This window comes from Hypanus sabinus, chromosome 7 (genome assembly GCF_030144855.1).
Source record: "Hypanus sabinus isolate sHypSab1 chromosome 7, sHypSab1.hap1, whole genome shotgun sequence".
Lineage (NCBI taxonomy): Eukaryota > Metazoa > Chordata > Chondrichthyes > Myliobatiformes > Dasyatidae > Hypanus > Hypanus sabinus.
In genome coordinates this window covers 7082982-7110444 of record NC_082712.1, presented here as the reverse complement: position 1 = coordinate 7110444, position 27463 = coordinate 7082982, and the positions used below count along the sequence as shown (strand labels likewise).

At 42.6% G+C, this 27463-nt stretch overlaps 1 protein-coding gene across 2 annotated transcripts in view; it reads left to right on the top strand.

Annotated features, from left to right (window-relative positions):
* rgs12b (regulator of G protein signaling 12b) overlaps nt 1-27178 on the top strand; it is a 195934-nt gene extending 168756 nt beyond the window's left edge. Inside the window, exons 17-18 of one of the 2 annotated variants that reach the window (XM_059974132.1) lie at nt 3005-3655; nt 25140-27178. In XM_059974132.1, the coding sequence (XP_059830115.1) occupies nt 3005-3655; nt 25140-25492 (1004 nt within the window). In that variant the 3' untranslated portion in view covers nt 25493-27178. Of the gene's footprint in view, nt 1-3004; nt 3656-9355; nt 9666-25139 lie in introns of those variants that run through there. The other variant, XM_059974133.1, reaches the window with a different exon arrangement.
* Nucleotides 27179-27463: the final 285 nt, after the last annotated feature.

Here is a 27463-nt window from a genome sequence, read left to right as displayed (position 1 = left end):
GCACCTTGATAGCTGCCGTTGACCAGTGCCCATTCCCTGATAACCTGGGTGCCCTCACTGACCGTACCCCATTGCGGATGCCCGTGTAGATCCCACTCCAGAAGTGTGGGATAGCAAGCTCGTACCGCAGTCACTACCCGATCCCACAGGGTTGTGCCGTCGCGGATTTCTGCTTGTGGCACCCACGACGCATTGTTTATGCTCTGCTGGTCAGAGCGGCTTCCCAGGGCGCTTGCCTCTTGATGGGAGAGGCTGAGGTTTGGCCCCCCCTCATCCCACAGCCAGGCGGCCAGGTGCTCGCCTGGTCGGTGACGGTACCGATCCGCCAACTGGGTCAGCTCCTTGGGGGAGAAGTCCCGGGTCTCCGTGGTCTCGTGACTAGGGGAAGGTCCGGCCGTCTCCCCCTCGTTCTCTTCCTCCCTGCGGTGAACCTGGGACCGCGTGGTGACGGGTTGGGCATGTTGGAGCTCGGATGAGAAGGGGGAAGGGTGGTTGTGGGACCTTGGTTCCTCGGGCACCCCCTCATCGTCACTATCCAGCCAGATGTCCCCATCCCCCAGCCATGCGTCCAGCTTGTCGCCACACTGGACTGAGGCTCGAATCTTTATTGGGTCTGGCTGCCAGCCAGACCACCGGTCTGCCCTGGCCTGCTGAAGTTTTATGAGGCGACAGGCAAGTTCAGTTCCCCGAACTTCAAGGTCATTGGCTCGGGCCTGGGCAGCCTGTGCTGCTTCCTTCAGTGTGCAACAACGCTGACTGTGGTCTTCAATTTCCCTGTCCTTCTGACCACACAAGTGCTGCAGGTGATCAGTAATTCTAACCTGGCGTCTCAGCAGGGATGCAAACAACCAGAAGGCACCCCTTTGACTCCCCTTGGCTTTGGGGAACCCTGATTCCTTCAGGAGGGAGACCACATGATGGCCCAGCTTCTCTCCACGGGGCTCTAACTGCTCAGACCAGTCCACTGGTTTTCCGTGGTCTGCCAGCATGCTGGCCAGACTCTCAAATCCCTCCCTTTCATCAGCCCACCCGGAGATCTTATCCTGGGTGCCTGCTCTGGCTTTCTTCCCCTTATTCCAGAACATTCTCCCCTGTGCTTGTGTCCAGCCAAAACCGATGAGATCCTGCTCTGCAGCGCCAAATGTTGTGATGGAAAATAACTGGTTCTTTGAGTCTCAACAGTGGAGGCCTGGACACACACAGTTTTAATAATAAGGAATTTACTTACAAGGGGAAGTCGGGTCAACACAAGCAACTACAATACACAGGAACGATTGACCTTCCCAAGCATAAATCAATGCACTTACCTCCAATGTGGTGGTCTGTAAGAGAGGACGAGCCAAGGGCAAGTTTCACCTTTTAAAACATGGGGCTGGGCGAGATAATCCAATTAAGGTGACCAATAATTTAGGTGTGCATTGATTAGTTGGGAGGGACCAAATGATGATTGGCATGTGGTGTGTCCCCCGACCAGCCAGGTGGCAGTGCATCTGTCACGTGGCCAGTATCTCTGGATACACCTATCCACCTGGCTTCATGTATCACCTTCAAGCTACCCTTCTTCCATTCCCTCCACCTTTTTATTCTGGTGTCTTCACCCTTCGTTTTCAGACCAGTCGAAGGGTCTCAACCTGAACAGTCTCAACCATTCATTATTATTTCATAGGTGCTGCCTGATTTGCTGTGTTCCTCCAGCATCTTGTGTGTGCTGGTTTTCCAGCATCTGCAGAATTTCTTGTGTTTATGATTTGATACATTTCACTGTGTTTTAATGTGCATGTGATAAATAAATGGATCTGGACAAATGATAAAATGTCTCCATATCAATGTCATCACTATATTTCTTTAAATGCTGCATAATGTAAAATATATTAGCTTTTGGTAGTGATATTATTTACTACCTGTTGGTTTGAGAAAATCACACAAAGATAGGATATCTTTGAGTAAGGCCACAGCAATGAAATTGCATTCAATTCTATGATTCAGCACAGACTTGATGGGCCAAAGGTCCTTTTCTGTACTGTACTTTTCTGTGACTCGAGTGCACAAAGACTCTGATTCCACCAGAGAAAACATAACAGATGATTTACGAAGATGTTTTCAAGGATAGAGAATTTTAATTATGACAAAAGATCAACTTGACCAAATTATTTTTCTTTGGAACACGAAGTTGAGTGGAGGTTTAATTGACTTACACAGACAATCCCCAGGCAACATGCTGGTTCCCTTTCATACAGATGTCCATAAGTTGATTTAGTCCATAAAAATCCCTTGATATGTAACCGTTTCCTCATCAAAGCACATACGACTGATAAGAAAGAACAATTACTAAAATAGGAATGAACATTATGGGGTGTCATTCATATATAGAGGGTATCCAAAGGTCAAGTGTTTGTAAAGTAGGGATGGCCTGCAAAGTGAATCTGTAGAAATCTATTTACCTTAACAGGGAGATTGATAATTAGAAAACTTGGATTTAAGTTAATTGTTAGAAGGAATGAAAGAAATGTTTTCATGCAGAGGATGGGAAGAAGGGGTGGTGATGCAAAAGCTCTATGCATTTGACATGCTGCAAATTACAAGGCTGGTGACCCACTGTGGGAGATGAGTAATTTTATAGTTTATATGGAGATATATAGCTTTGCCTCCAGCCCTCTAGCTGTAAATTTCTAATATTCTGATTCTAAAGATAAAGGCCTCTCTCAAGGTTACGGTGCTTTCCCTCATTAATTTTGGCAGGCTGTTATCATGTTCCTCAGAAATATATTCCTTCAATAGCTGAAAAGTAGATCAGAGGCTTTCCTAAGTTGTACATAAAAGGTAAAATAATAAAATTTTATTGGCCTGTGGCTAAGTTACATGACTGTGGGTTGGATCCAATGTGATCTTCTACCTAAGTAAAAAAACTTGCAGGCTTTTATCCAAATATATAGTCATTTTAAAGTTTGTATAGTATGTATTAAAACCTTTCTAACTGCAACTTCTCTGTTTTGCATTGTGACAGAGTTTTTTGACCTTCTGTCTAAAGCGCAGAGTAACCGAGTAAATGATCAGCGTGGACTTCTGAAGAAAGAGGACCTTATCCTCCCAGATTTTCTACGTCTGAAGCCAAAAGTATCTGACCCTGGTTCCTCCACACCTGTGGCAAACAAAGCAAATGATAAAAGGAGAGAAGAAAAAAGCCAAAATTTGCACAAGAGCCCAATATCCAGTAAATCAGAACTTACAGACTCCAGCACAGCTAACTCACCTACAATTAATTTGAATGAAAACTCCAACAGCGTGAAAGTCAAGCCAACTCATCAGCACGATAACTGTCATCGACCTGCGGTAGTGTGTGTGAAGCCAGACTCTAAACATACTAATGGTGCCCCTTTCCAAGTGCCGGTCTCTCCCATTCCACATGTCAGTGAACAAAGGTGGGAGAAGCACTCTGCAGGTGGGCAGTCAGAAACCGTACAGCCTTATGAGGACGAGAATGCACTTGACCTGACTTTGGTGGCAGAAGGTGATATCAATAGCCCAAACAGTACGTTATTACCGCCCCTACCAACACCACCGTCCACTGTCAGTAAGCTGGAGGTAGCTAACTATACTCCACCAACTCCATACACAGATGGTCAGGAGAACTCTTCACGCTGCAGATCCACATCAGGTATTTAAAATGCGGCGTAGCCATTTGTAAAGAAAAGGAAACCTGTAAAAATGTTAATTATGTTGAGATGGTTTGCATTGAAAAGCAAATACGAAACTGGAAAATGTGATCCAAACACCTAATACATGATGAACTAGTTTTAGTTTTAGTTCTTCTGCTTTTCTAACTATTGATACTGATTATTGTAGAATATTGTGGAATATGTATGGGAAAAATTCTAGATTACGGTAGAATGCATGAGTCAAGGTCTACGTATCCTCCAAAAAGCAGAGATTGTTTAAGGTAACCTATTGCACTTCATCTGAAGAAACATTTCATTTGTCCTGCTGCACTTTCTAGAATAATTGCTAACATATGGTCACTGTGTAAACCTAACTCAAATCCACAGGCAATGGAGAAATTGTAGTGAAAGTCTAGACTGGTTCTCCTGTGTTGTATTATTGGAGGTGCTTTTATTTAGAGGTGTTGCAGGAAATCGTGTGGCATTAGAGCAGGGGACTTCCCCCCCACCCCCCACCAGTGACCTAGTCATTATTTATTTTTCAATTACACTGGTGTGGAAGTTACCTCTCTGTAAGTTAGGTGTCACAGTTCCCACATTACAGTAATGACCACACTGTAAAGGGCTTTGGGATGTCCTCAAACTAATGCAATAGGCAGAATATGAATTTGTCTTCCTTTGTCAACATGTGAACCATACGGATACTGAAAAAGCTTCAGAATTTGTTTCATATCAGGCAAGAAAAACAATACAATGTAATCCATTTCATCGTACTTAAGACTATAAGACATAGAAGCAGAATTTGGCCATTCAGCCCACCGAGTCTGCTCTATCATTCCATCATGGCTGACCACTATCTCTCTCAACCCCATCTCCTGCCCTCTTTCCATAACACTTGATGCCCTGACTAATTAAGAACCTATCACCCTCAATGACTTTGCTTCCACAACCGTCTGTGGCAATGAATTCCACAGGTTCACTACCCTCTAGCTAAAATTCCTCCTCACCTCTGTTCCAACTGGACTTACCTCTATTCTGTGGCTGTGCCCTCTGGTTCTAGACTCCTCCACTATAGGAAATATCTTCTCAACATCCACTCTATCTAGGCCTTTCATTATTTGATAGTGAGATCCTCCCTCATTCTTCTAAACTGCAGTCAGTACAGGCCCAGAACCATCAAATCCTCCTCATACATGAATCCTTCCATACCACTTGTGGACCCTGTCCAATGCCACCACATCTTTTCTCGGATAAGGGGATCAAAACTACTTAGAACTCCAAGGGTGGTCGACCATTGCCTTATAAAGCCTCAGAATTACATCTTTGCTTTTATGTTCTAGACCTCTCAAAATGAATGATGCATTCATTTGGCTTTCATAGCAAGAGGATTCGACTACAGGAGCAGGGAGGTTCTACTGCAGATGTACAAGGCCTTGGTGAGACCGCACCTAGAATATTGTGTGCAGTTTTGGTCCCCTAATCTGAGGAAAGACATTCTTGCCATAGAGGGAGTACAGAGAAGGTTCACCAGATTGATTCCTGGGATGGCAGGACTTTCATACGAAGAAAGACTGGATCGACTAGGCTTATACTCGCTGGAATTTAGAAGATTGAGGAGGGGATCTTATTGAAACATATAAAATTCTAAAGGGATTGGACAGGCTAGATGCAGGAAGATTCTTTCCGATGTTGGGGAAGTCCAGAATGAGGGGTCACAGTTTAAGGATAAAGGGGAAGCCTATTAGGACCGAGATGAGGAAAAACTTCTTCACACAGAGAGTGGTGAATCTGTGGAATTCTCTGCCACAGGAAACAGTTGAGGCCAGTTCATTGGCTAAATTTAAGAGGGAGTTAGACATGGCCCTTGTGGCTAAAGGGATTGGGGGATGGAGAGAAGGCAGTTACAGGGTTCTGAGTTGGATGATTAGCCATGATCATACTGAATGGCAGTGCAGTCTCGAAGGGCTGAATGGCCTACTCCTGCACCTATTTTCTATGTTTTCTATTGCATTTGCTTTCCTTACCACTGATTCAACCTGCAAGTTAACATTTAGGGAATCCTGCATAGGATTCCCAAGTCCCTTTGCACTTCTGATTTTTGAATTTTCTCCCTGTTTAGTAAATAGACTACGCCTTCATTTCTTCTTACCAAAGTGCATGACCATACACTTTCCTACACTATATTCCATTTGCCACTTCTTTGCCTGTTCTCTCATTTTGCCCTTGCTCTTCTGCAGCTTCCTGCTCTCTTCCGCCTATCTCTGTATTGTGCACAAACGTGGCCACAAAGCCATGAACTCATACAAATCATTGACATATAGTGTGAAAAGAGGCATTACGAACACTGACTCCTATGGAAATTCTTCCCTTAGTATTAATTTTAGGTCAGCTTGATATTTAGAAATGCTAACTGGAAATATTATGCAGCTATCTATGCTTGTTAATTCTCACTTGAGTAAGTTGTCATTCAATTTTGTTCAAAGAAACAAATTAAATTAATGTATAATTTATGAATAGTGCATAGGATTACATAGAAATAAGTACTTGAGGCCATCCAGTCCATGCCAGACTAATAAAATATCCTCCATATTCTCCTTGGTGAATATGTATGAGAATATTCATTTAGAACTGTTCATATCTCCTAGCTCCACATATAGAATAACCCATTGGTCCCTAAGGGAACGCACCTGCCAGGTTTCAGTTCCTAGGATGAGGTTGAATGCTCTCCTGATTATAGTAGGAATATCTATATATATTTCTCAGGCTACCAGTTAGGTGCAAGTATCAATAATAACCGATGTTTTGGTGACAAACCCAGCCATCTTCATCAGGGATGATGCCAGGGCAAGTCTAGTCCGGTGGTATTTATACCCCTGTTGTCCACCCCTCCTGATTGGTTAATCCTCATCCAATCAAGTTTCCGCTCTCCCACCTTGTTTACAATTGATCCTGAAATAGTGATGGGTTAAGTTATCTGGTTTTTCTGTCGGCCCCTTTAAGGGCCCAATTGACTTCCTTTACCTATAGGAATGTTGTGCTTAATCACCTCATTTCCTTGGGGAGATTCTGCAGATCCAAAATAGCTTTTACACAGTTAATCGAAGTACAAAGAACAGCTGTTAGGAGAGCCGACAGATAAACCAGGAAACCTAACAATGAGGAGGAACCCGTCGCTACTGCCTGTCTTCCCCATATTTCCACGGTTTCTGGAAGGATTGCCAGGATCCTGAAGAAATACCGAATTAATACTATCCACAAACCTGTAAGAAAGCTCAAATCACAGCTTATGCAGGTCAAAGATGACCTGGGACTTGGGTCGGCTGGCGCTTACAGGAATCCCTGTGAATGTGCAGCAGCGTATTATCAACCAGACAGGATGCACGGTGGAAGCCTGTGTCAAGGAGCACGGGGGTTACCCAGAGAAATCGCAGTAGCAGAACACTACATTCACAATGGCCATAGGATTGACTTCAACAGCACAAAACCACTGTGCCACGCCAATGGCTTTTGGGACTAGCTGGTAAAGAAAGCCATTGAAATAAAACTAGAGGAAAAGAATTTTAACAAAGATGAAGGTCTTGCTCTAAGTAAGATCTGGAATTCGATTGTAAACAAGGTGGGAGAGTGGAAACCTGATTGGATGAGGACTAACCAGTTAGGAGGCACAGTGTTTGGGGGTGGGGGGGGGGTAATAAATATCACTGGACTAGACATGCCCAGGCATCATCCTTGATGAAGGTGACAGAGTTTGTCATTGAAACATCAGTTATAATGTACCCGACTAGAAGCCCAAGAAGAGTTTATTCGTCATATATTGTCTCAAAAAAATACCTTGGATGCAATACTAGAAAAGTTAAAATCCTCCACTACTATACCCTTTTGTTAAAGGTTTAGCATAGCCTCCCTACCTTTCAATTTGATCCCTCTGGAAATAATGCTTGTTTGCAAATTTTAGTATCTTTTGGTAGCATAATGCTATTATAGCATCAGTGACCTAGTTCAGTTCTGCTGCTCTCTGTAAGGAGTTTGTACTTTCTACCATGTGGGCGTCCTCTGCGTGCTCCAGTCTCCTCTCACATTCCAAAAAACAGATGTACAGGTTAGTTGGTTAATTAGTTCCATGTATGTAATTGGGAGGCACAGGCTCATTGGGCTGGAAGGGCCTGTTACTGTACTGTATCCCTAAATAAATATTAAAAAAGTTTGTTCACAGTACCTGATCTAGACTTGCACCTTTAAGTGCTTATGAAAACTACCTCATGAGTTTCTGTACATTAGGTTAGATTTTACTAAAAATCATTTAAAATAGATTCTTTCTAATAATAACAGGTGATTTATTTTAAAAATCAAGACATGATAGTGATCTAAGTACAGTAGCTCTGTTGCCGATGATCGCTCCAGTTGAGAGTTAACTATCTTCAATCTGTCATATGGCTAAGTGCCACCAAAGCTGTGTAATGAATATAATCTTAAACACCTCCTTACCTTGGTACCGCCTTACCAAGGTGGTGCTCTTATTATCTACCACGTCTGCATGATGCTGTTTGTTTTGGTATTTAGTAATGAAAATACTTCAAACATAACTGCACAATCTGCAGTTCTATCCGGTTATGAATCCAATATCATATGGGCCACAGAAATAAGCAAATTTGTGTTGTATCTAGCCTTTTATTAAATTGTACAGTGATTCTAGTAGATTTTCTCTAAACTCTGCAATGATGGCTATCATTTAATATTTTGAATAATAACTTGAACTTTACTTTAGCAACAGGATACAGTACTTGACAGAAGAATTGTTAACTATCCATTGCTGATCAGTTTTCATTTAATATATTACCATCAATTGTGATGGTGGGAGTTTGACATTTTTTCCACTTATCAATGCTACTAATGCAACCTTGATGCTGATCTCTCTTTCCCTGCTCTCTGAATGTTCCAGCTTTGTATCTAACCCTTTGGGCATAGGACAAGCTTCTATCAGCTTTAAGGTCATTGTGTTTCATTGAAAATTTTGAGCAAGATTATTTCTGGAGTTTCATTCTAAATTATTTTTGTGCATGGGTATTAACACTGAGCATTTTCATTAAGTTTAATTCCAATTTTCATATCCATCTTAAATGAACTTTGGTCCTTACAGTTTGGCTAATATATAGGGATACTCACTAGTGTATCACAGGTGCAGCAAGGGATCTTTTGTTTAAAATGATCAATTAAATGTTGTTAAAGTCGCACAGCAGAGTTTACTGGCCACTTAATATTTCTTATCAGTTTCAGAGAAGCGAGTAGGTCACCTGGGTCATTTCTTGTTCACACTGAGTTCAAGACGAGGGATAGGGCTACTATTACAGATACGGTTAAGTCCATTGAACACATAAACCAACCATTTTAATGGCTGTTGAAGCTCCAAACACTGAATTTCTGTGTAAGGTATACAGCTTATAAATCTAAAAAGTTTTCTTCCATGAAACTGTTTATTAATGTTTCAGAATTACTAGTATTGGCTGACCCTTTTGATATTCAGTTATAACCTGACTGCTTTAAGTTGTGACCTTGGGTAAACAGAGGTTTTATGCTTCATGGACGGTGAACTGAGTAATTCTGTGTTTAATGAATTTTGCTGCTTAAGCTTTAGAAATAAATTTCAGTAATTGAAAAACATTGTTAATAATGACTTAAACTCTCTTCTGTTCTTTGTCCAGTTCTTTACACGTACAGGCGATGTTTTACTATCATGAATCACTCAAGAAAATTGACAAATTTTCTCTCGATCATTAATTTATCTGCTCGAATGTTGTCATCATGTATTCATGTCTTTCAAATGTCTGATGTGTTGTTACCTTGTTTTCTCACTCATTATTGTTTGACTCAATTACAGTTTAATTTTACTAATTTCTTTATTTTAACTTTGCTCGCTATATAAATGACTTGCATTCATCGCCATGTTGCTATTCTATGAGTTGAATGAAATAAAGGTTCCTTTTTGTAAATTTGTAATTAAAATAAAACAACTCTTCACAAGAACTTTCATGAGGCAAGATGTTAAGGATCTTATCGTGTGGGTTGACTGAAATTTATAAAATTATATTGTATGAGCAGTGAATAATCCATTTGTTAGTTGTAGTGCTTGGTCCCTGATATAAGAAGCATCAGTATTTCTTTGTTATAAAATTATATCTGTGGTTTCTGAAAGAAGTGAACATCAAAATGAAGACTGCACAGAGCAAAAATTACTCGTGACGCACATAGCGCTGGTGGAACTATGCACGTTAGGCAGCATCTATGGAGGAAAATGAACAATCGACGTTTTAAGTCGAGATCCTTCATTGGATTCAGTCATTAATTTGAACATGGCCAGAATTATACTTGAGATAAGATCTATATATGCTTATGTGATTATGTTATAAACAGTATCAAACCTCACATAAAAGCAGACAATGTCAGACATGTTCACCAGGTCAGGCAGTTTTCCTGGAGAGATGAACAGAGCTAATATTTCAAATCAGTAAATTTTCATTGACCTGCAAAGTTAACACTAATTCTTCCTCCACGTTGTCTGACCTGCTGAGCCCTTTGTGTTTTTATTTCAAGTTTCAGAGTCAGTACATTTTTAACTTTCACTTGCAGCATAAACTCCCTACTGTCGGATTCTGATGTTTTTGATCTCGGAATAAAATTTTGTTAAGAGAACAAAGAGATTGAAAAAAGAGAACAGTAAAAGAGAAGGCGATACTGGGAAAGGAGAACAAGGAGAGAGAAATTCTATGTGCTCTGGTCTTACACTAGTTTGCTAATTCCATTGAATTTCCATAGAATCTGAATCAGGTTTATTATTACCGGCATATGTCATGAAATTTGTTAACTTGCTGGCAGCAGTACAATGATAATATAGAAAGAGAAGGTAATTCAATTAGTTAAGTTAAAAATAGTGTAAAAACTGAAATAAAAAAAGTGAGGTAGTGTCCATTTAGGAATCGGATGGCAGAGAGGAAGAAGCTATTCCTGTATCACTGAGTGTGTGCCTTCAGGCCTATGTACCTCTTCCCTGATGGTACCTGATGCCTGGGTGATAGTAATCCTTAATAATGGATGCCACCTTTCTAAGGCACTGCTCCTTGAAGATGTCTTGGATACTATGGAGGCTAATATCCAAGATGGAGCTGACTAATTTTACAACTTTATGTAGCTTCTTTCGATCCTGTGCAGTAGTTCCCCACCGTACCAGACAGTGATACAGTCCATCAAAATTCTCTCCATGGTACACCTTTAGAAATTTTCAAGTGTGTAAGGTGACAAACCAAATCTCCTCAAACACCTAATGAAATATAACCACTGACTTGCCTTCTTTTTAGCTTCATTGATACATTGGAACCAGGTTAGATCCTTAGAGATCTTGACACCTAGGAACTTGAAATTGCTCCCTCTCTCCACTTCGAATCCTTCTGAGGATTAGAACATAGAAATCTACAGCACATTACAGGCCCTTCTGCTCACAATGTTGTGTACTCTAGAATTTCCCTACCGCATACCCCTCTATTTTTCTAAGCTCCATGTACCTATCCAAGAGTCTCTTAAAAGACCCCATTGTACCTGCCTCCACCACTGTCGCTGGCAGTGCATTCCATGCACCCACCACTCTCTGTGTGAAAAACTTACCTCTGACATCCACCTTGTACCTACTTCCAAGCATCTTAAAACTATGCCCCCCTGTGTTAGCCATTTCAGCCCTGGGAAAAAGCCTCTGGCTATCCACACAATCAATGCCTCTCATCCTACGTTGCTCCAAGGAGAAAAGGCCAAGTTCACTCAACCTATTCTCATGAGGTATGCCCTCTAATCCAGGCACCATCCTGGTAAATCTCCTCTGCACTCTCTTTGTCATATCCACATCCTTCCTTTAGCGAGGTGACCAGAGATGAACACAGTACTCCAAGTGGGGTCTAACTAATGTCTTATATAGCTGTAACATTATCTCACGGCTCTTGAACTCGGTCCTGCGGTTGACAAAGGCCATCACACCATATACCTTCTTAACCAAACTGTCAACCTGCGCCGGAGATTTGAGAGTCCTGTGGAGTGGAGAGCGAGTTTGTAGATCTGGCAGAAGCAAAGGATGCTGGGAATGATGAAGCTGGAGTGTGACAGGAGGGGTGCGGGACAAGTGGCAGACAAAGAGTGCCGGGGTGTGTGGTGGTGCTGGTGCAAACACACCCAGCCCTGAGACATCGGGCAAAATAACTTAATCTCAAACAATTGGTTTATTGATCATTGCATAATGTCTGTCTGGTGCTTTCTGCTCCCTTCCCCTTTTCCTAACCATGATTCCTCTCTCCCTACCCTCTTCCCAGTTTCATTCCACAATAGAGACCCATTATCAGAATAAGGTTTATCATCACTCATAAACGTCGTGATTTTTTTTGTAGCAGCAGTATAATGCAATACATAAAATTGCTGTAGTATAGTGCAAAAGCCTTAGTCTCCCTATCTATGTTTATGTGCCGAAGACTTTTGCACAGTACTGTATATGAAAATAAAACAAGCCCAAGAAAGTTAAACTACAAAGAAAATAGCAATTATACTGTCTAATCCAACACTCCTCTTGTATTCTCTGTCTCTGCTAATAAAGGAAAATGTCACATTAATTTCTTAACTACCTCATGAACACAAGTCATAGAGTGATAGTGTCATAAAGCACAGAAACAGGATCTTTGACCCACTGGGTCCATGCTGACTTAAGCATCATCTATACTAATCCCATTTGCCAACACTTGGTTTGTAGCTTCCTTATGAGGGGTTGATCATGGTTATTGCATCCTAGCTGTCCGTGTGATATGTAAGACAGGGCAGTACGATATGGAGAGCAAGCTGTCGCCCACGTAGCTGAATCCCCTCTCCATGCAGTTGATGAATCCAAAGGAATGGCGGACATCAATACTGTTTGGCACTGGCGGCGTCACAGGAGTTGCCAGTCAGCGCTGAAATTAACGCAGGACTGCCTTAGGACTCAAGCTCCAGATTCTTCCTCAGGGTTTACTCCTGAGGCCTTTCCCACGAGTGTGTATAGCCACAGGGCTGCGGAGGTTTGAGATGAGAGTTTTCCTCTCCCAGCCATGGCTAACAAATCTCATCTGCCCAAATCAACTAGTTTTAAGGCATCAGTAATCCGCCTCTTCTCCTGTCAATAGAAACGGTTCCACTGGCTTAGTAGCTAAGCCATATGTGTAGGCCAGGAGCTGGACTTGGTTGTCAGGGGCTATTTGAGTATTTAATAGTTAATGGGAGATTATCCCTGCTACCTCCCTCAGCTGTGACTTTAAGAGACTGTAGCTTTCTATGTCTTGACAACTCAAGTGTGAATCAAGATACTGGAAGAAAGATAATCTACTGGAAGAGCTCAGGTGTCACATAGAAACTCTGGGGAGAAAGAGATGGTTGACATTCTGGGTTGAGGCCATGTGTTGATAGTTCACCTTTTTCTCCAGATTCCAGCATTTACAGCCTCTTGTGTCTCATCCAAATACTTAAATATTATGAGAGTATCTGCCTCCACTACATACTCAGGTAGTGGGTTCCAGATTCAAGTGATCTTTGGGTGAAAATGTTCTCCTCTAAATCTCCTTTCTTTTGCTTTAAGCATATGGTTTCTAATTTTAGAGAATACTGGAGTATAATTTTCTGCTATCTATCTTGTATTCTTCTCAATTCTGTATATCTCTATTAGATCCTGCCTCTGTCTACAGTCTTAAGTAAAACCAACCCAGCTTAACCGGTCTCGCCTCATAACCGAAACACTCCATGCTTGGCAACATCCTGGTAAATCTCCTAAAACATAAACAAGAGAAAATCTGCAGATGCTGGAAATCGAAGCAACACACAAAATGCTGGAGGAACTCAGCAGGCCAGGCAGCATCTATGGAAAAAAGTACAGTTGACACTTTGGGCCCAGGCCTCTACCACCACCATGGCTGCCTATTCCACTCACCTCATTACCACTCAGTAAAAAGACACCACCTCTGACACCGCCCTCACTGTGCTTTCCTCCCATCAGCTTACAATGACCCCCCCCCCCTTTGTAATTACCATTTTTACCCCGCGAAACAGTTGGGGGGGGGGGGTGAGGTCATTTTAAGGTGATTAAAGGAAAGTACAGGTGGAATGTTAGAGGTAAGTTTTTTGCGGAGAGTGGTGGGAGTGTTGAATGGCCTGCTAGGGGTTATGGTAGAGTCAGAATTCGGGTCATTTAAGAGACTCTTTGTCATTGTCGTCGCTATCCCTCGAGGTCAAGGATGATGGTCTTCATTCCGCACAGAGCGAAGACACCTGTGCGTGTATTTGTTTAATGTGTACTTGATGTTGCACTCCAAGAAGCACATGATACTTCATAAATCAACCAGCTGATTCCAGTAGCATGGAAACCATGATGATTGGAGCTGATGGATTTGTTGCAGCCTTCATCCGCCTTCAACAGCCGTTGAGTTCGAAGTAATTTCATCTACCTGTTCCACCGTTGAGCTCTTGGTTGAATTGTTCTTTGTCAGGGACCTCACCCTCGACCTTACTGCCATGGGTGACCCTAGCAGGGGCATAGCTGCAGACTGCATCGCTCTCAGGACCACATACGCTTCTCCATCACGACAAGGTGACAGGGTGGTAAGAGACTCTTACCAGGGGCATGAATGATAGAAAAAATGGAGGGCTATGAGAGAGGTAAGGGTTAGATTTATCTTGACAAAAGGTCAGCCCACATTGTGGGCTGAAGGGCCCTGTAATCTGCTGTACTGCTCTGTGCTCTACATGCAGACTTACTAGTCATGCCTTTTACATGAATATCTAGATTATTAATGTATAAGATATTGTATAATGTATTGCAGCACTGATCCCTCTGGTACACCACTGGTCACAGATTTCCATTCAGGTTGTTCAACCACTTGGGCTTACTTCACAACTGAATTGGATCATACTGTATTTGTTGCTTATCGTAACTCCATTCAAAGAACACGAACAGACCCGTCAGTCCACCATTCCCTGCCTGTTCATGTGTCTGTCTAAGTGCCTTTCAATAGCCAATGTCCTATATCCAATACAATCTTTAAAACCATTACCTAACCTGAATCTTTCAATCTTGAGACTTGGTCAGCTCCCATCATGGGCACAACCCTTCCTGCCATCGAGTATATCTTCAAGTGACAGACCCTCAAAGTGACATCCATCGGTAAGGACCCTCACCACCAAGGACATGCTAGCTTCAGGGAGGAGGTGCAGGAGCTTCAACTCCACATTTTAGTAACAACTTCTTGCCTCTGCCATCAGATTTCGGAACAGTCCATGAATCTGTGAATTCTACTTTTTCCATTCCTCCTTTGTACCATTTATTTAATTAATTTTGTAACTTATAGCAATTTTGATGTTTTGCACTGCATTGCTGCCACAAAATGACAAACTTCTTCAGACATAGGAGCAGAATTAGACCATTCGGCCCATTGAGTCTGCTCCACCATTTGATTGTGGCTGATCCATTTCGCTCTCGACCCCATTCTCCTGCCTTCTCCCTATAACCTTTCATGCCATGAATGAATTTTTCATGCCAAGAACCTATCAACCTTTGCATTTAGTGTACATGACCTGGCCTCTGCAGCTGCCTGTGGCAACAAATTCCACAGATTTGCCATGCTCTGACTAAAGAAATTCCTTTTTATCTTCATTCAAAATGGATGGCTCTCTATTCTGAGGCTGTGCTCTCTGGTCCTAGACTCACCTACTATAGGAAACATCCTCTCCACATCCACTCTATCTAGGCTGTTCAACATTTGATAGGTTCCATCAGGATCCCCACTCATCCCCATTCTTCCAAATTCCAGTGAATACAGGCCTTGAACCATCAAGCAATCCTCATGATATGCCTTTCATTTCCAGAATTATTTTCATGAACCTCCTTTGAACTCTCTCCAATGCCAGTACATCCTTTCTTAGATAAGGGGCCCAAAATTGCCCCAATGCGTTATAAAGCCTGTACATTACAACCTTGTTTTTATATTCTAGTCCTCTTGAAATTTGCCTTCCTCACCACTGACTCAAGTTACAAGTTAAACTTTAGGGGATTCTGCACGAGGACTCCCAAGCCCCTTTGCACTTTGCATTTTTGAACTTTCTCCCTGTTTAGAAAATATATGCTTTTATTTCTTTTACAAAGTGCATGACCATTCATTTCCTGACACCGTATTCCATCTGCCACTTCTTTCCCCATTCTCTTAATATATCTAAGTCCTTCTGCAACCTCCTTTGTTTCCTCAGCACTACCAACCCCTCCAGCTATTTTTGTATCCTCCACTAACTTGACCACAAAGCCATCGATTCCATTGTCCAAATCACTGACGTACAACATGAAAAGAAACAGTCCCAACACTAACACCTGTGGAACACCAGCAGCCGATCAGAAAAAGCTCCCTTTATCCTATTTGCCTCCTGCCAATCAGTGAATGCTCTATCCATGCTAGTATCTTTCCTGTAATACCATAGGTTGTTACTGTGCTAAGCAGCCTCATGAGTGGCACCTTGTCAAAGGCCTTCTGAAAATCCAAGTACACAACATCAACCAATTCTCATTTGTTTATCCTGCTTGCTATTTCCAACAGATTTGTCAGGCAGGATTTTCCAGGCAGGAAACAATGCTGACTTTATCTACTTTGGACATGTTGCCTCCCAGGTGCCAGGGTCAGGAATGTCTCAGATCATGTCCAAAGCATTTCGTAGAGAAAGAGAGAGCAGCCAGATGTCTCCGTACATATTGGTACCAATGACATAGGAAGGAAAAGCAATGAAGTCCTGAAGAGAGAATTTAGAAAGCTAGGTAGAAAGCTGAGAAGCAGGACCTCCAGGATAGTAATTTCTGGATTGCTACCTGTGCCACGCGCTAGTGAGGGCAGAAACAGAATGATTTGACAGATAAGTGCATGGCTGAGAAGCTGGTGCAGAGGGCAGGGATTCAGAATCTTGGATCATTGGGATCTCTTCTGGGGGAGGCATCAACTGTACAAAAGGCATGGGTTGTACCTGCACCAGAGGGGGACCAAAATTCTCATGGGCAGATTTGTAAGAGCTGTTGGGGAGGATTTAAACTAATTTGGCAGGGGATGGGAACTGGAAAGAAGGGACTCAGGATAGGACAGATGACAAAAAAGCAAAGATGGCATGTGGTCAGACTGTCAGGAAGGGCAGGCAGACGATATGACAAAATTGCAGCCAGCAGAGTGAGTATCGGTGCATTGGAGATGCAGAATCAAAAAGGGTAGCAAATACAGCACTCAAAGTGTTATATCTCAATGCACGAAGAAATAAGGTGGGTGATCTTGTGGCACTATTACAGATTGCCAGGTGTGATGTTGTTGTGTCCATCACTAAATCATGGCTGAAGGGTGGTTGTAGTTGGGAGCTGAATGTCTAAGGTTACATGCTGTATCGGAGGGTTAGGAAGGTAGGCTAGGGGTGGCATGGCTCTGCTGGTAAAGAATGGCATCAACTCAGTAGAAGGATGTAGCACAGGATCAGAAGACTTTGATTCCTTGTTGGTTGAGGGTGAAAGGACCCTGATAGCAAATATATACAGGCCTCCCAACAGTGGCTGGGATGTGGACCACAGATTACAACAGGAAATAGAAAAAATGTTTCAAAAGGGCAATGTGATGATAGACATGGGAGATTTTAATGTGTAGGTCAACTGGCAAAATCAGGTTGGCAATGGATCTCAAGAGAGTGAGTTTGTTGAATACCAACGGGATGGCTTTTTAGACCAATTTGTTGTTGAGCCAACCAGGGGATCAGCTATACTGGATTGGGTTATAAATGAACTGGAGGCGATTAGGGAGCTTAAGTGCCCTTAGAAGGCAGTGAACACAATATGATTGAGTTCAACTTAAAATTTGATAAGAAGAAAGTAAGGTCTGATGTAGCAGTATTTCAGTGGAGTAAGGGAAATTACAGTGGTATGAGAGAGGAGTTGGCCAAAATAACTTGGAAGGTGCTGCTGTCTGGGATGACAACAGAGCAGACAATGGCATGAGTTTCTGGGAAAATGAGGAAGGTGCAGGATCGATGTATTCCAAAAACAAAGAAATAATCAAATGGCAAAATAACACAACAGTGGCTGACAAAGGAAGTCAAAGCTAATGTAGAAACAAAAGAGAGGGCATACAACAAAGCAAAAAATAGTGGGAAATTAAAAGATTGGGAAACTTTTAAAAACCTACAAAGAGCAACCATAAGAATCATTAGGAGGGAAAAGATGAAATATGAAAGCAAGCTAGCAAACTATTATCAAAGCGGATAGTAAAAGCTTTTTCAAGTTTGTAAAAAAAGAGATGCGAGTGGATATAGGTCTGCTAGAAAATGAGGCCTGAGAAATGGTAATGGGGGACTGGCAGATGAACTAAATGAGTAGTTTGCATCAGTGGAAGACACTAGCAATGTGCCAGATGTTGAAGGATGTGATGGAAGAGAAGTCTGTACAGTTACTGTTACAAGTAAGAAGGTGCTGAAAAAGCTGAAGACTTGAGGGTACGTAAGTCGCATTAACAAGGTGGATTGCACCCTAGGGTTCTGAAAGTCGTAGCATTAGAGCAACAATCTAACAATTAGCATGTTAGCAACAATCTTTCAAAAGTCACTGGATTCTGGTATGATGCAGAGGAATGGCAAATTGCTAATGTCACTCCAGCCTTCGGGAAAGGAGGAAGGCAGCAGAAAGGAAATTATAAACCAGTTAGCCTGACCTCAGTGGTTGGGAAGATATTGGAGTAAATTGTTAAGGATAAAGTTATAGGGCACTTGGTGGCACATGACAAGATAGGACAAAGTCAGCATGGTTTCCTTAAGTGAAAATCTTGCCTGGTGAACTTGTTGGAATTCTTTGAGGAGATTACAAGTAGATTAGATAAAGGGATGCAGTGGATATTGTATATTAGGCCTTTCAGAAGGTCTTTGACAAGTGTTACGTATTCCCGTAACTGGATCACTTACCAGCAAAGATAGAGAGGTCCGTTGAAATCTGATGGTACTATTTTTAAAAGTATTTATTGATAAAGGGGCACAAAAATAAGATTAATGCAAACGTACAGATAATATACGTCGTCAATACTAAATCTAAAGCGCAGGTGTGATCATAACCAATAAAACGTAACTCTATCGTTGTCTAGGGGATAATGTATTGTCCGATGGGAATATAAAAGTCATTAGCTCGTTCAGGCTGCAGCGTTTTGGGTTTAAGAGAGGGAGCCCCTACAGCCCCTCTTTTATTCTGACTCGCAGGGTCATAGATGTCAATCAGGTTGGGGGTGATGCAATCTCTCCCTCAACCAGCCCACTTTGCCCGAGGGCATTCACGTAGCAGAGCCTCTCAATCCACAAATCTGTCTCCAAGAGACAATGGCCATGTCCCGTAGCTTTACATCGCTATGGGGGGGGGGGGGGGGGGGGAACGTGACATCCTGCACGTCTCCCCCTCATGTCTTGGGCCCCCCCTTTTGACTCAACCCAACAGTGATCTGGCGATTCTCACAAAGGAGGGGGCTACGGATGTAACACAAGGTACCACACATGAGGTTGCTTACCAAGTTAAGAGTCCATGGTATAACAGGGAAGTTACTAACATGGTTAGAGCATTAGCTGATTGGCAGGAGGCAGCGAGTGGGAATAAAAGGATCCTTTTCTGGTTGGCTGCCAGTGACTAGTGGTGTTCCGCAGGGGTCGGTGTTGGGACCACTTCTTTCTCTGCTGTATATAAATGATTTAGATGATGGAATAGATAGCTTTGTTGCCAAGTTTGCAGATGATATGAAGATTGATGGAGGGGCAGGTAGTGTTGAGGAAACAGGTAGGATGTAGAAGGACTTAGACAGATTAGGAGAAAGGGCAATAGAGAGACAAATGGAATACAATGTTACAAAATGCATGGTCATGCACTTTGATAGAAGAAATAAATATGCAGTCTATTTTCTAAATGGGGAGAAAATCTAAAAATCTGAGATGCAAAGGGACTGGGGAGTACTTGTGCAGAACACCCTAAAGGTTACCTTATAGGTAGAGTTGTTGGTCAGAAAGGCAACTGCAATATTACCATTCATTTCAAGAGGTCTTGAATACAAGAGCAGGGATGTGATGCTGAGGCTTTATAAAGCACTTAAGAAGGCTGACCTTGAGTATTGTGAACAGTTTTGGGTTCCACATCTAAAAAAAGATGTGCTGGCAGTGGAGAGGATCCCTCCCAACAGTTCCCAAAACGTTATTATTGAGGAAACAGCCCCAGGGGTAGTGTGTTGTACTGGCTGCCTATTTCCTTTCCCTCGCCTGACAGTCATCCAGGTACCTGCCTCCTGCAACTTCAGGATGACTTCCTCCCTGTAGCTCCTATCTATCATCTCTTCAGTTTCCTGTATGAGCTGAAGGTCATCGAGCTGCAGCTCCAGTTACTTTACACGTTCTCTGAGGAGCTGTGGCTGGGTGTACACAGTACACAGCCACAGCCACGGCTGTGGATGTAGTTATCTCAGAGGCTGGAGGTCTCCATGAATTCCCACATCTCACACAAAGAACGCAACACAGCCCTTGGAGTTATTCTCACTACTCTGATGATGATGATGATGGCATTCAATAGTTTCGTGAGACCAAGGATCTGCACCTGGAAAGTCTTGAGTGTGTCCTCTCCAGGGTGCAGGCCTGGGCAAGGTTGTATGGAAAACCAGCAGTTGCCCAAGCAGCAAGTCTCCCCTCTCCACGCCACCGATGTTGTCCAAGGGAAGGGCAAGGGCCGATACAGCTTGGCACCAGTGACATTTCAGGAGTTGCCAGAGCGAGGTTGAAGGCAACGTCGGACTGCCTTAGGGACTCCAGCTCCGAATTTGTCCTCAGGGTTTACTCCCGAAGCCTTTCCCATGAGCGGGTATGACTGCAAGGCAGCGGAGGTTTGAGATCAGAGTTTTCCCTCTCTTAGATGGACTGCCTGCCCAGGCTGACGAGCTCTATCTACCCGAAGCACTGGCTTTAAGGTGCTAGGACCCACCTTCGCCCCTTCTCCTGTCAGTAGAAACAGTTCCACCGGCCTTAGAGGCTAAGCCACATGAGAAGGCCAGGAGTTGAACTTGGTTGTCAGAGGCTATTTGAGGCGCATGCCGTGAGGAGCACTTTTAGTGGAAGCTTGTTCCCACTACCACTTCTCAGCTTGACAACCTCAGAATCTCACTACTCTAACTATGTACTTACAGACAGAGATTGGAGAAGAAGAAACTTACCAGGTACATACTTTGCCAGGCCTGTTCTCATTGAAGTCTTAACAAGCCAAAACCTTCCCACACTAATGCTGGTCCATTCACACAATGGCCATTCTACATATTCCTGCCTTATCATTATTTGCAAAAGAGAAAATCAGCAGATGCTGAAAATCCAAGCAACACAAAATGCTGGGAGGAATTCAGCAGGCCAGGCATCATCTATGGAAACGTGTACAGTCAACATTTTGGGATAAGACCCTTCAGCAGGACTGCAGAGAAAACGATGAGGAGTAGATTTCAAAGATGGGGGGAGGAGAGAGAGAAACACAAGGTGATAGGTGAAACCAGGAGGGGGAGGAGTGAAGTAAAGAGCTGGGATGTTGGTTGGTGAAGGAGGTACAGGACTGGAGAAGGGGGAATCCAATAGGAAAGGACAGAAGGCCATGGAAGAAAGAAAAGGGCGGAGGACACCAGTGGGAGGCGATGGGCAGGTCTCCAGTCCTGTTGAAAGGTCGCGGCTTGAAACTTCAACTGTACACTTTTCCATAGATGCTGCCTGGCCTGCTGAGGTCCTCCAGCATATTGTGTGTGTTATTACTTGCCCTTGATCTGGTTGGGCTGCCAGGAAAACACATACCTGCGAACGCTCCTTTTTAAAATCTTATGGACCTGTGGGTCGCCTCCTGTCCAATTCGACTGGGCCACCAGAAACATGTCATTTTTAATAAACCTGATTCAGGTTTTAATATCCCTAGTATACTCAGTTCCTATGAAAAATGCTGATGATGCCATTCCTGACTGAACAGGTCTTTAAGATTAAGCTCCATTGTTCCGCATTCTTGACCAAAACTTACTGGTTATACCTCCATTCAGAGAACGGTACAGCACAGGACCACCATGTCTTCACTAACCGTGATGCCATTCTAACTAAAGCATCTGCCTGCACATGCAAACCTTTTTTGGGTGAACCCTCCTGAATCTTTTAATCATTTTATAACCATCTAACTTCCCCTCAATAATCAAATGTTGATTTATTTTTACTGGTTGTCTATTTGAAAAAAATCCACAAATTCCAATATTCTGTCTTCACTGCTTGACACAGTATATTGAAAAGGTCGCTTGGCCCATTCAATCTGTGCCAGCTACATTATCTTCTCCAAGAACTTCTATATCTTTGTCTTATGTTCTTAACTGATAACTGGAAAATAAATCACCCTGTGACAACCCCAGTAACTGATGCAGAAATTATTTCCATTCCAACCAGTTTCTCTTACTATTGTTACTCTCCTGTAATAAACTCTTTCTTCTTTGGACAACCACACTTTCCACAAACTGTGATGGTTCCTTTGCCTAACTGCATGGGAAGACTGACTTAAAATTGCTTGAGGCAGGGCATTAGTATCATTTAAGAAGCTCTTGGACAGGTGCAGGGATTACAGGGATATGGGAATTGCAGGAAATTGGGGACTAGCTGGGTGGACTGCTGGGCCGTATCCATACTGTATTTCTCATTGATTCTATGACATCAAGGCAAAAGAATAAATAGTGAATGGAGAATGTGAGATGCAGAGGAAGTATGGGTTGAAGGTCCTGTACAACAGAGGACAGAGTACTGTATTAATATATCATATGGGAAACTGATCCAAAAGGCCATAGACATAGGCCACTTGGCCCATTGAATTTGCTTCGCCTTTTGAACATTGTTGATTCATTGCCCCTTTCAACCCTGATCTCTTACTTTCTCCCTGGAACCTTTAACACCCTGATTAGTAAAGGACCTATCATCCTCCTCTTTTTTTTCTTAGACAAGGGACCCAAAACTGCTCACAATACTCCCAAGGACAGACTGCTCCATTGTGTTATAGAGCCTCAGTATTACATACTTGTTTTTATGTTTTAGTTCTCTTGGAATGTATGCTAGCATTGTATTTGCTTTCCTTACTACGAGCTGAACCTGCTAACTCACCTCCAGGGAACACTGCACTAGGACTTCCAAATCCCTTTGCAGTTCCAATTTCTGAATTTGCTCCCTATTTCACTGCCAGGGTGGTGGTAGAGGCAGATACATTAGGAGCATTTAAGAAACTGTTAGGTGGGCACATGGATGAAAGAAAAATGAAGGGCTCTGGAGGAGGGAAGGGTTAGATTGATCTCAATGTAGCTTAAAAGGCTGGCACAACATTATGGGCTGAAGGGCCAGTACTGTTCTGTGTCCTTTTGTTCATTATATGCCATCTTGTATGACATAGTGATCATGATCTTTCCATGACCATGATTGTTGTTGGCAAATTTTTCAACAGAAGTGGTTTGTTACTGTCCTCTTCTGGGCAGTGTCTTTATTAGGTGGGTGACCCCAGCCATTATCAATACTCTTCAGAGATTGCCTGACTGGTATCTGTGGTCACATAATCAGGACTTGTGATATACACCAGTTGCTCATATGACCATCCACCACCAGCTCCTTCTTGACTCTGATCGGGTGGCTAAGCAGGTTCTTCACCTTGCCCGAGGGTGACCGGTAAGCTAGTGGAGAGGAGGAGCACCTTACACCTCCCTTGATAGAGACATATCTCCATCCCACCACCCTAACTCTTCAATGAAAGATGGGAAATTAATGAAATGGAATTTAAATATGGGGTAGCACCTGAGTTATACAAAATTATGAGGGGCATATATAGGATAGGATAGAGGTAGCTGCTGTGGATTGGAATAACTCGGATTATTATTGTCACCCTTATAGTAGTTTTACATGCCATTTGTACAGATCATTTCATTGCAACAGTGCATTAAGGTAACTTAGATTTGGAAGAGTAGAACAATTGCAATAAATGTAATAAGTAGATCTTCAGAGAGCAGCTTGCAAGGAGCTACCACCTTCCAGTGTCAGTTAGTGGTGGCAGTGTAGTGGTTAGTGTAATGCTTTACAATGCCAGCTGTAAAATGGAGGTTCAATTTCCAAAACTGTCTGTAATGAGTTTGTATAGTCCACCCGTGACGGCATGGATTTTCTCCCACATTCTAAAGATCATAAGAATAAGACAGGAGCAAAATTAGGCCATTCGGCCCATCAAGTCTGTCCCGTCATTTCATCAAGACGGATCTATTTCCCTTTCAGCCCCAATGTCCTATACAGGTTAGTTTTATTGAGTTGTGGGCAAGCTATGTTGGCACTGATACTTATGGGCTGCTCCAGCACAGTTCTCACTGATATGGCATTTCACTGTACATTTCGATGTACCTGTGACAAATAAAGCTAATCTTTAACATTGGAGGTGGCTGAGGGAATTCAAGGAAGAATATTTTCAGCCCGAAGTTGGTTGCAGTGTGGACCACATTAGCTGAGTTTGTACTGTGGGTATATAGACCTGTGAATCATCAAGTATATGAAAATGGGATTAATATGGGTGGGTGGTACGGCCACAGTGGTCTGATGGACCTGTTTCTGTGCTGCATGACTGTGATCAGGCTTTTATTGAATGAGCTCATTGGAAAGAGCAGTTCATGTTCTAGGCTGCACACTAAGTGCAGGATGACCTCAGCAAGGTCATGCAGCGTCCATGGGGGGGAATAAACTGTTGAAGATTTGGAGCCGAGACCCTTTATCTGGACTGGGACTGAAGAGGGAAGACAGAATAAGAAGATGGGAGAAGGGGGGGAACTGCAAGCTGGCAGGTGATAGGTGAGACTTGGTGAGGGGGGGAAAGTAGGTGGGTGGAGTAAGTAAGAAGTTGGGTGGGGATAGGTAGAAGAGGTAAGCAGCTGAAGAAGGAGGATTCAAATAGGAGAGGACAGTGGACCATGGAAGAAAGGGAAGAAGGGGCACCAGGGGGAATAGGTAGGTGGGAGAGGCGATGAGAGGGGAACCTAAAAGAGGAATGGAAAAGAGAGAAGGGAGAAGGAAAAGAAATTACTAGAGATTAGAGAAATTGATGGTGACTATGCTGGTGGAATATGAGGCGTTGCTCCTTCAACATGAGTTTGTCCTCATCATGGCAGTAGATGAAGCCATGGACAGACACATCAGAATGGGAATGGGAAGTGGTACTGGAAGTGTAACCACTGGGAGATCCTGCCTCTTGCAGTGGATGGAGCAAAGATTCTCAATGAAGTGGTCATCCATGTTCTAGGCTTTATATCTTTATTGAATGTACACTTTTTTTTATATAAGAGCTGCAGTATTGAGATTTAGTGACCTTGATATGCCTGTTTTTCTCACCTTCCACTAAAGATTCAAGAAAGGAAAGGGGAACGATTGCATGGATGAAGCCTCCTTCTCTTGAGCAGAGCTCCGACACGCAGACACAGACAAGTGTAAACACCTCTGCCTTTGCTGCAAGCACTAACCACACCCAGTGGGATCTTCCTGTAAGCAAGGTTATTGACATCGACGACGCAAAATCAGGAGATGCCAATGGGTCGGATGGGAACCTGAGTTTTGAAGGATATATTTCTGAACTGAAATGTTGTCAGGGAAGAATGCGTACAGGGGTTTATCAGATGTCGGAATTACCATCGCTGATTATGGTAAAAAGTGAAAGGAACAAGACTTTGGAGGCACGACATAAGGCTACATTTGTCTGAATCCTTGACACAAAAAAATTCACAGTTTATTACCTTAAATGCTATTTGGAAAACTGGGATTAAAATTAATTGTGAACCCCTCAATAATTGGTCATTAAAATTTAATCATCTCCCCCCCCCCAGTGTTATATTAAATAAATATCACTGAAAAATCTTGAGGTAAGATCTGTTGATGCTGGAAGAAAAGAGAAATATTGATTCTAAAATGTATGATTGTACTTGGTAGAAATGGGCAAGTAAAATATTCACATTTTACCTGTAATTTAATTACTGCAAGCAGCCAAGACTTTCATTCGTAAATGTATTACAATAAATGTGAAAAATGTTAGATGTAAATTTAGTTTGAATATAATTGTGTAAATCTTTTTCTCTTTGTGTTTGATTACTTCTGAAAATCGAGAACAAGATGGTTTACATTACTGAAAATAATATCTGATCTTCATGAAGGCTGTTTCTAATGTGTCCCTCTGTGTGTTTCTGTAGAAAGGAGCAGAAATGTGTTCATTTCCTGGCATCTCAGGTTATCCCTCACTACACGGCTTCATTACCTAAGGTTTAATGAAGGAACTAATATTTTTTTATTTTGAGTCGTCCATCAGGTTCCTTAAACATGGATACTGACAATATCCATGTTCTACTGTACATGGAACCAATATTTTTGCGGTACGCACACTTGCCCAGCTCACCTCAGTGATCACAGAACATTGCAGCGCAATACAGGCCCTTCAGCCCACCGTGTGCCGACCTTGTAGTGAATTCTAAGATCGATCTAACCCTTCTCTCCTATGTAGCCCTCAATTTTTGTAACATCCATGTGCTTATTGAAGAGTTTCTTAAGTGTCCCTAATGTATCTGCTTCTACCACCACCCCTGGCAGGGCATTCCACACACCCACTATTCTCTGTGTAAAAACAAAAGTTATCTCTAACATTCCCCCTATACTTTCCTCCAATTACCTTAAAATTATGCCCCCTTGTATCAGCCATTTTCACCCTGGGAAAAAGGTCTCTGATTATCCACAATCTATGCTTCTTATCATCTATCAAGTCACCTCATCCTTCTTTGCTGTAGAGAGAATAGCCCTAAGCTCACTCAACTTATCCTCATAAGACATGCAGCCTTATAATTCTCATAATACAAGCATCATCTTGGTAAATCTCTAAAGCTTCCTCGTCCTTGTTACAATGAGATGATCAGAACTGAAATCAGTATTCCAAGTATGGTCTAACCTGGGTTTTATAGAGTTGCAACACTACCTCAATTCAGTGGGGAAAGATCAAAGAAAGATTAGATGTATTTGTACATGGAAACAGGCCACAAAATGCATCACTTGCATTGCATCAAGTCAGCGAGGATTGTGCCGCCACGTTTTCAGCACCAAGATAGCATTGCCTCAACTTACAAATCGAACCGTACATCTTTGGAATGTGGGAAGAATCCGGAGCACCTGGAGGAAACCCATGCAATCACGGAGAGAACATATAGACTCCTTACAGATAACGGCAGGAATCGAATCCCAGTCTTGCAGCTGGTGCAGTAAAGTGTTGTTGCAGTAACAGCTATGCTGCCGTGCTGCCCTTTAAGTGAGCTGTAGTAGTCTCCAACCACTTTAAATTACTTTAGCACCTCTCTTACAACTGCTGTTATGAATTAGTTTCTCATTAAAGTTTGATTTCTGGTTCTGCCATCCTGTCCTATTTCAAAATATGGTTCCAGATTTATCTTGGTTTGGTATTTTGGAAAAAAATGGTGAGATGGTGTCAAACATTATTTTCGCAGCAGTGTGTTCTGATGTGAAATAAGCTTTGGAAATAATTTTTCATGAAAGTTCTTTATTCTGGGGATATGCAAATGCATTTTCCTGTTTTCTCAGACCTTTCGTCTATTCTGTGATTCAGGGAACAAAATCTGCTGGCTTTACTCTATCTGATCTATGTAAGACTCACGTTGCCATGCAAGTTGATAGAGTGC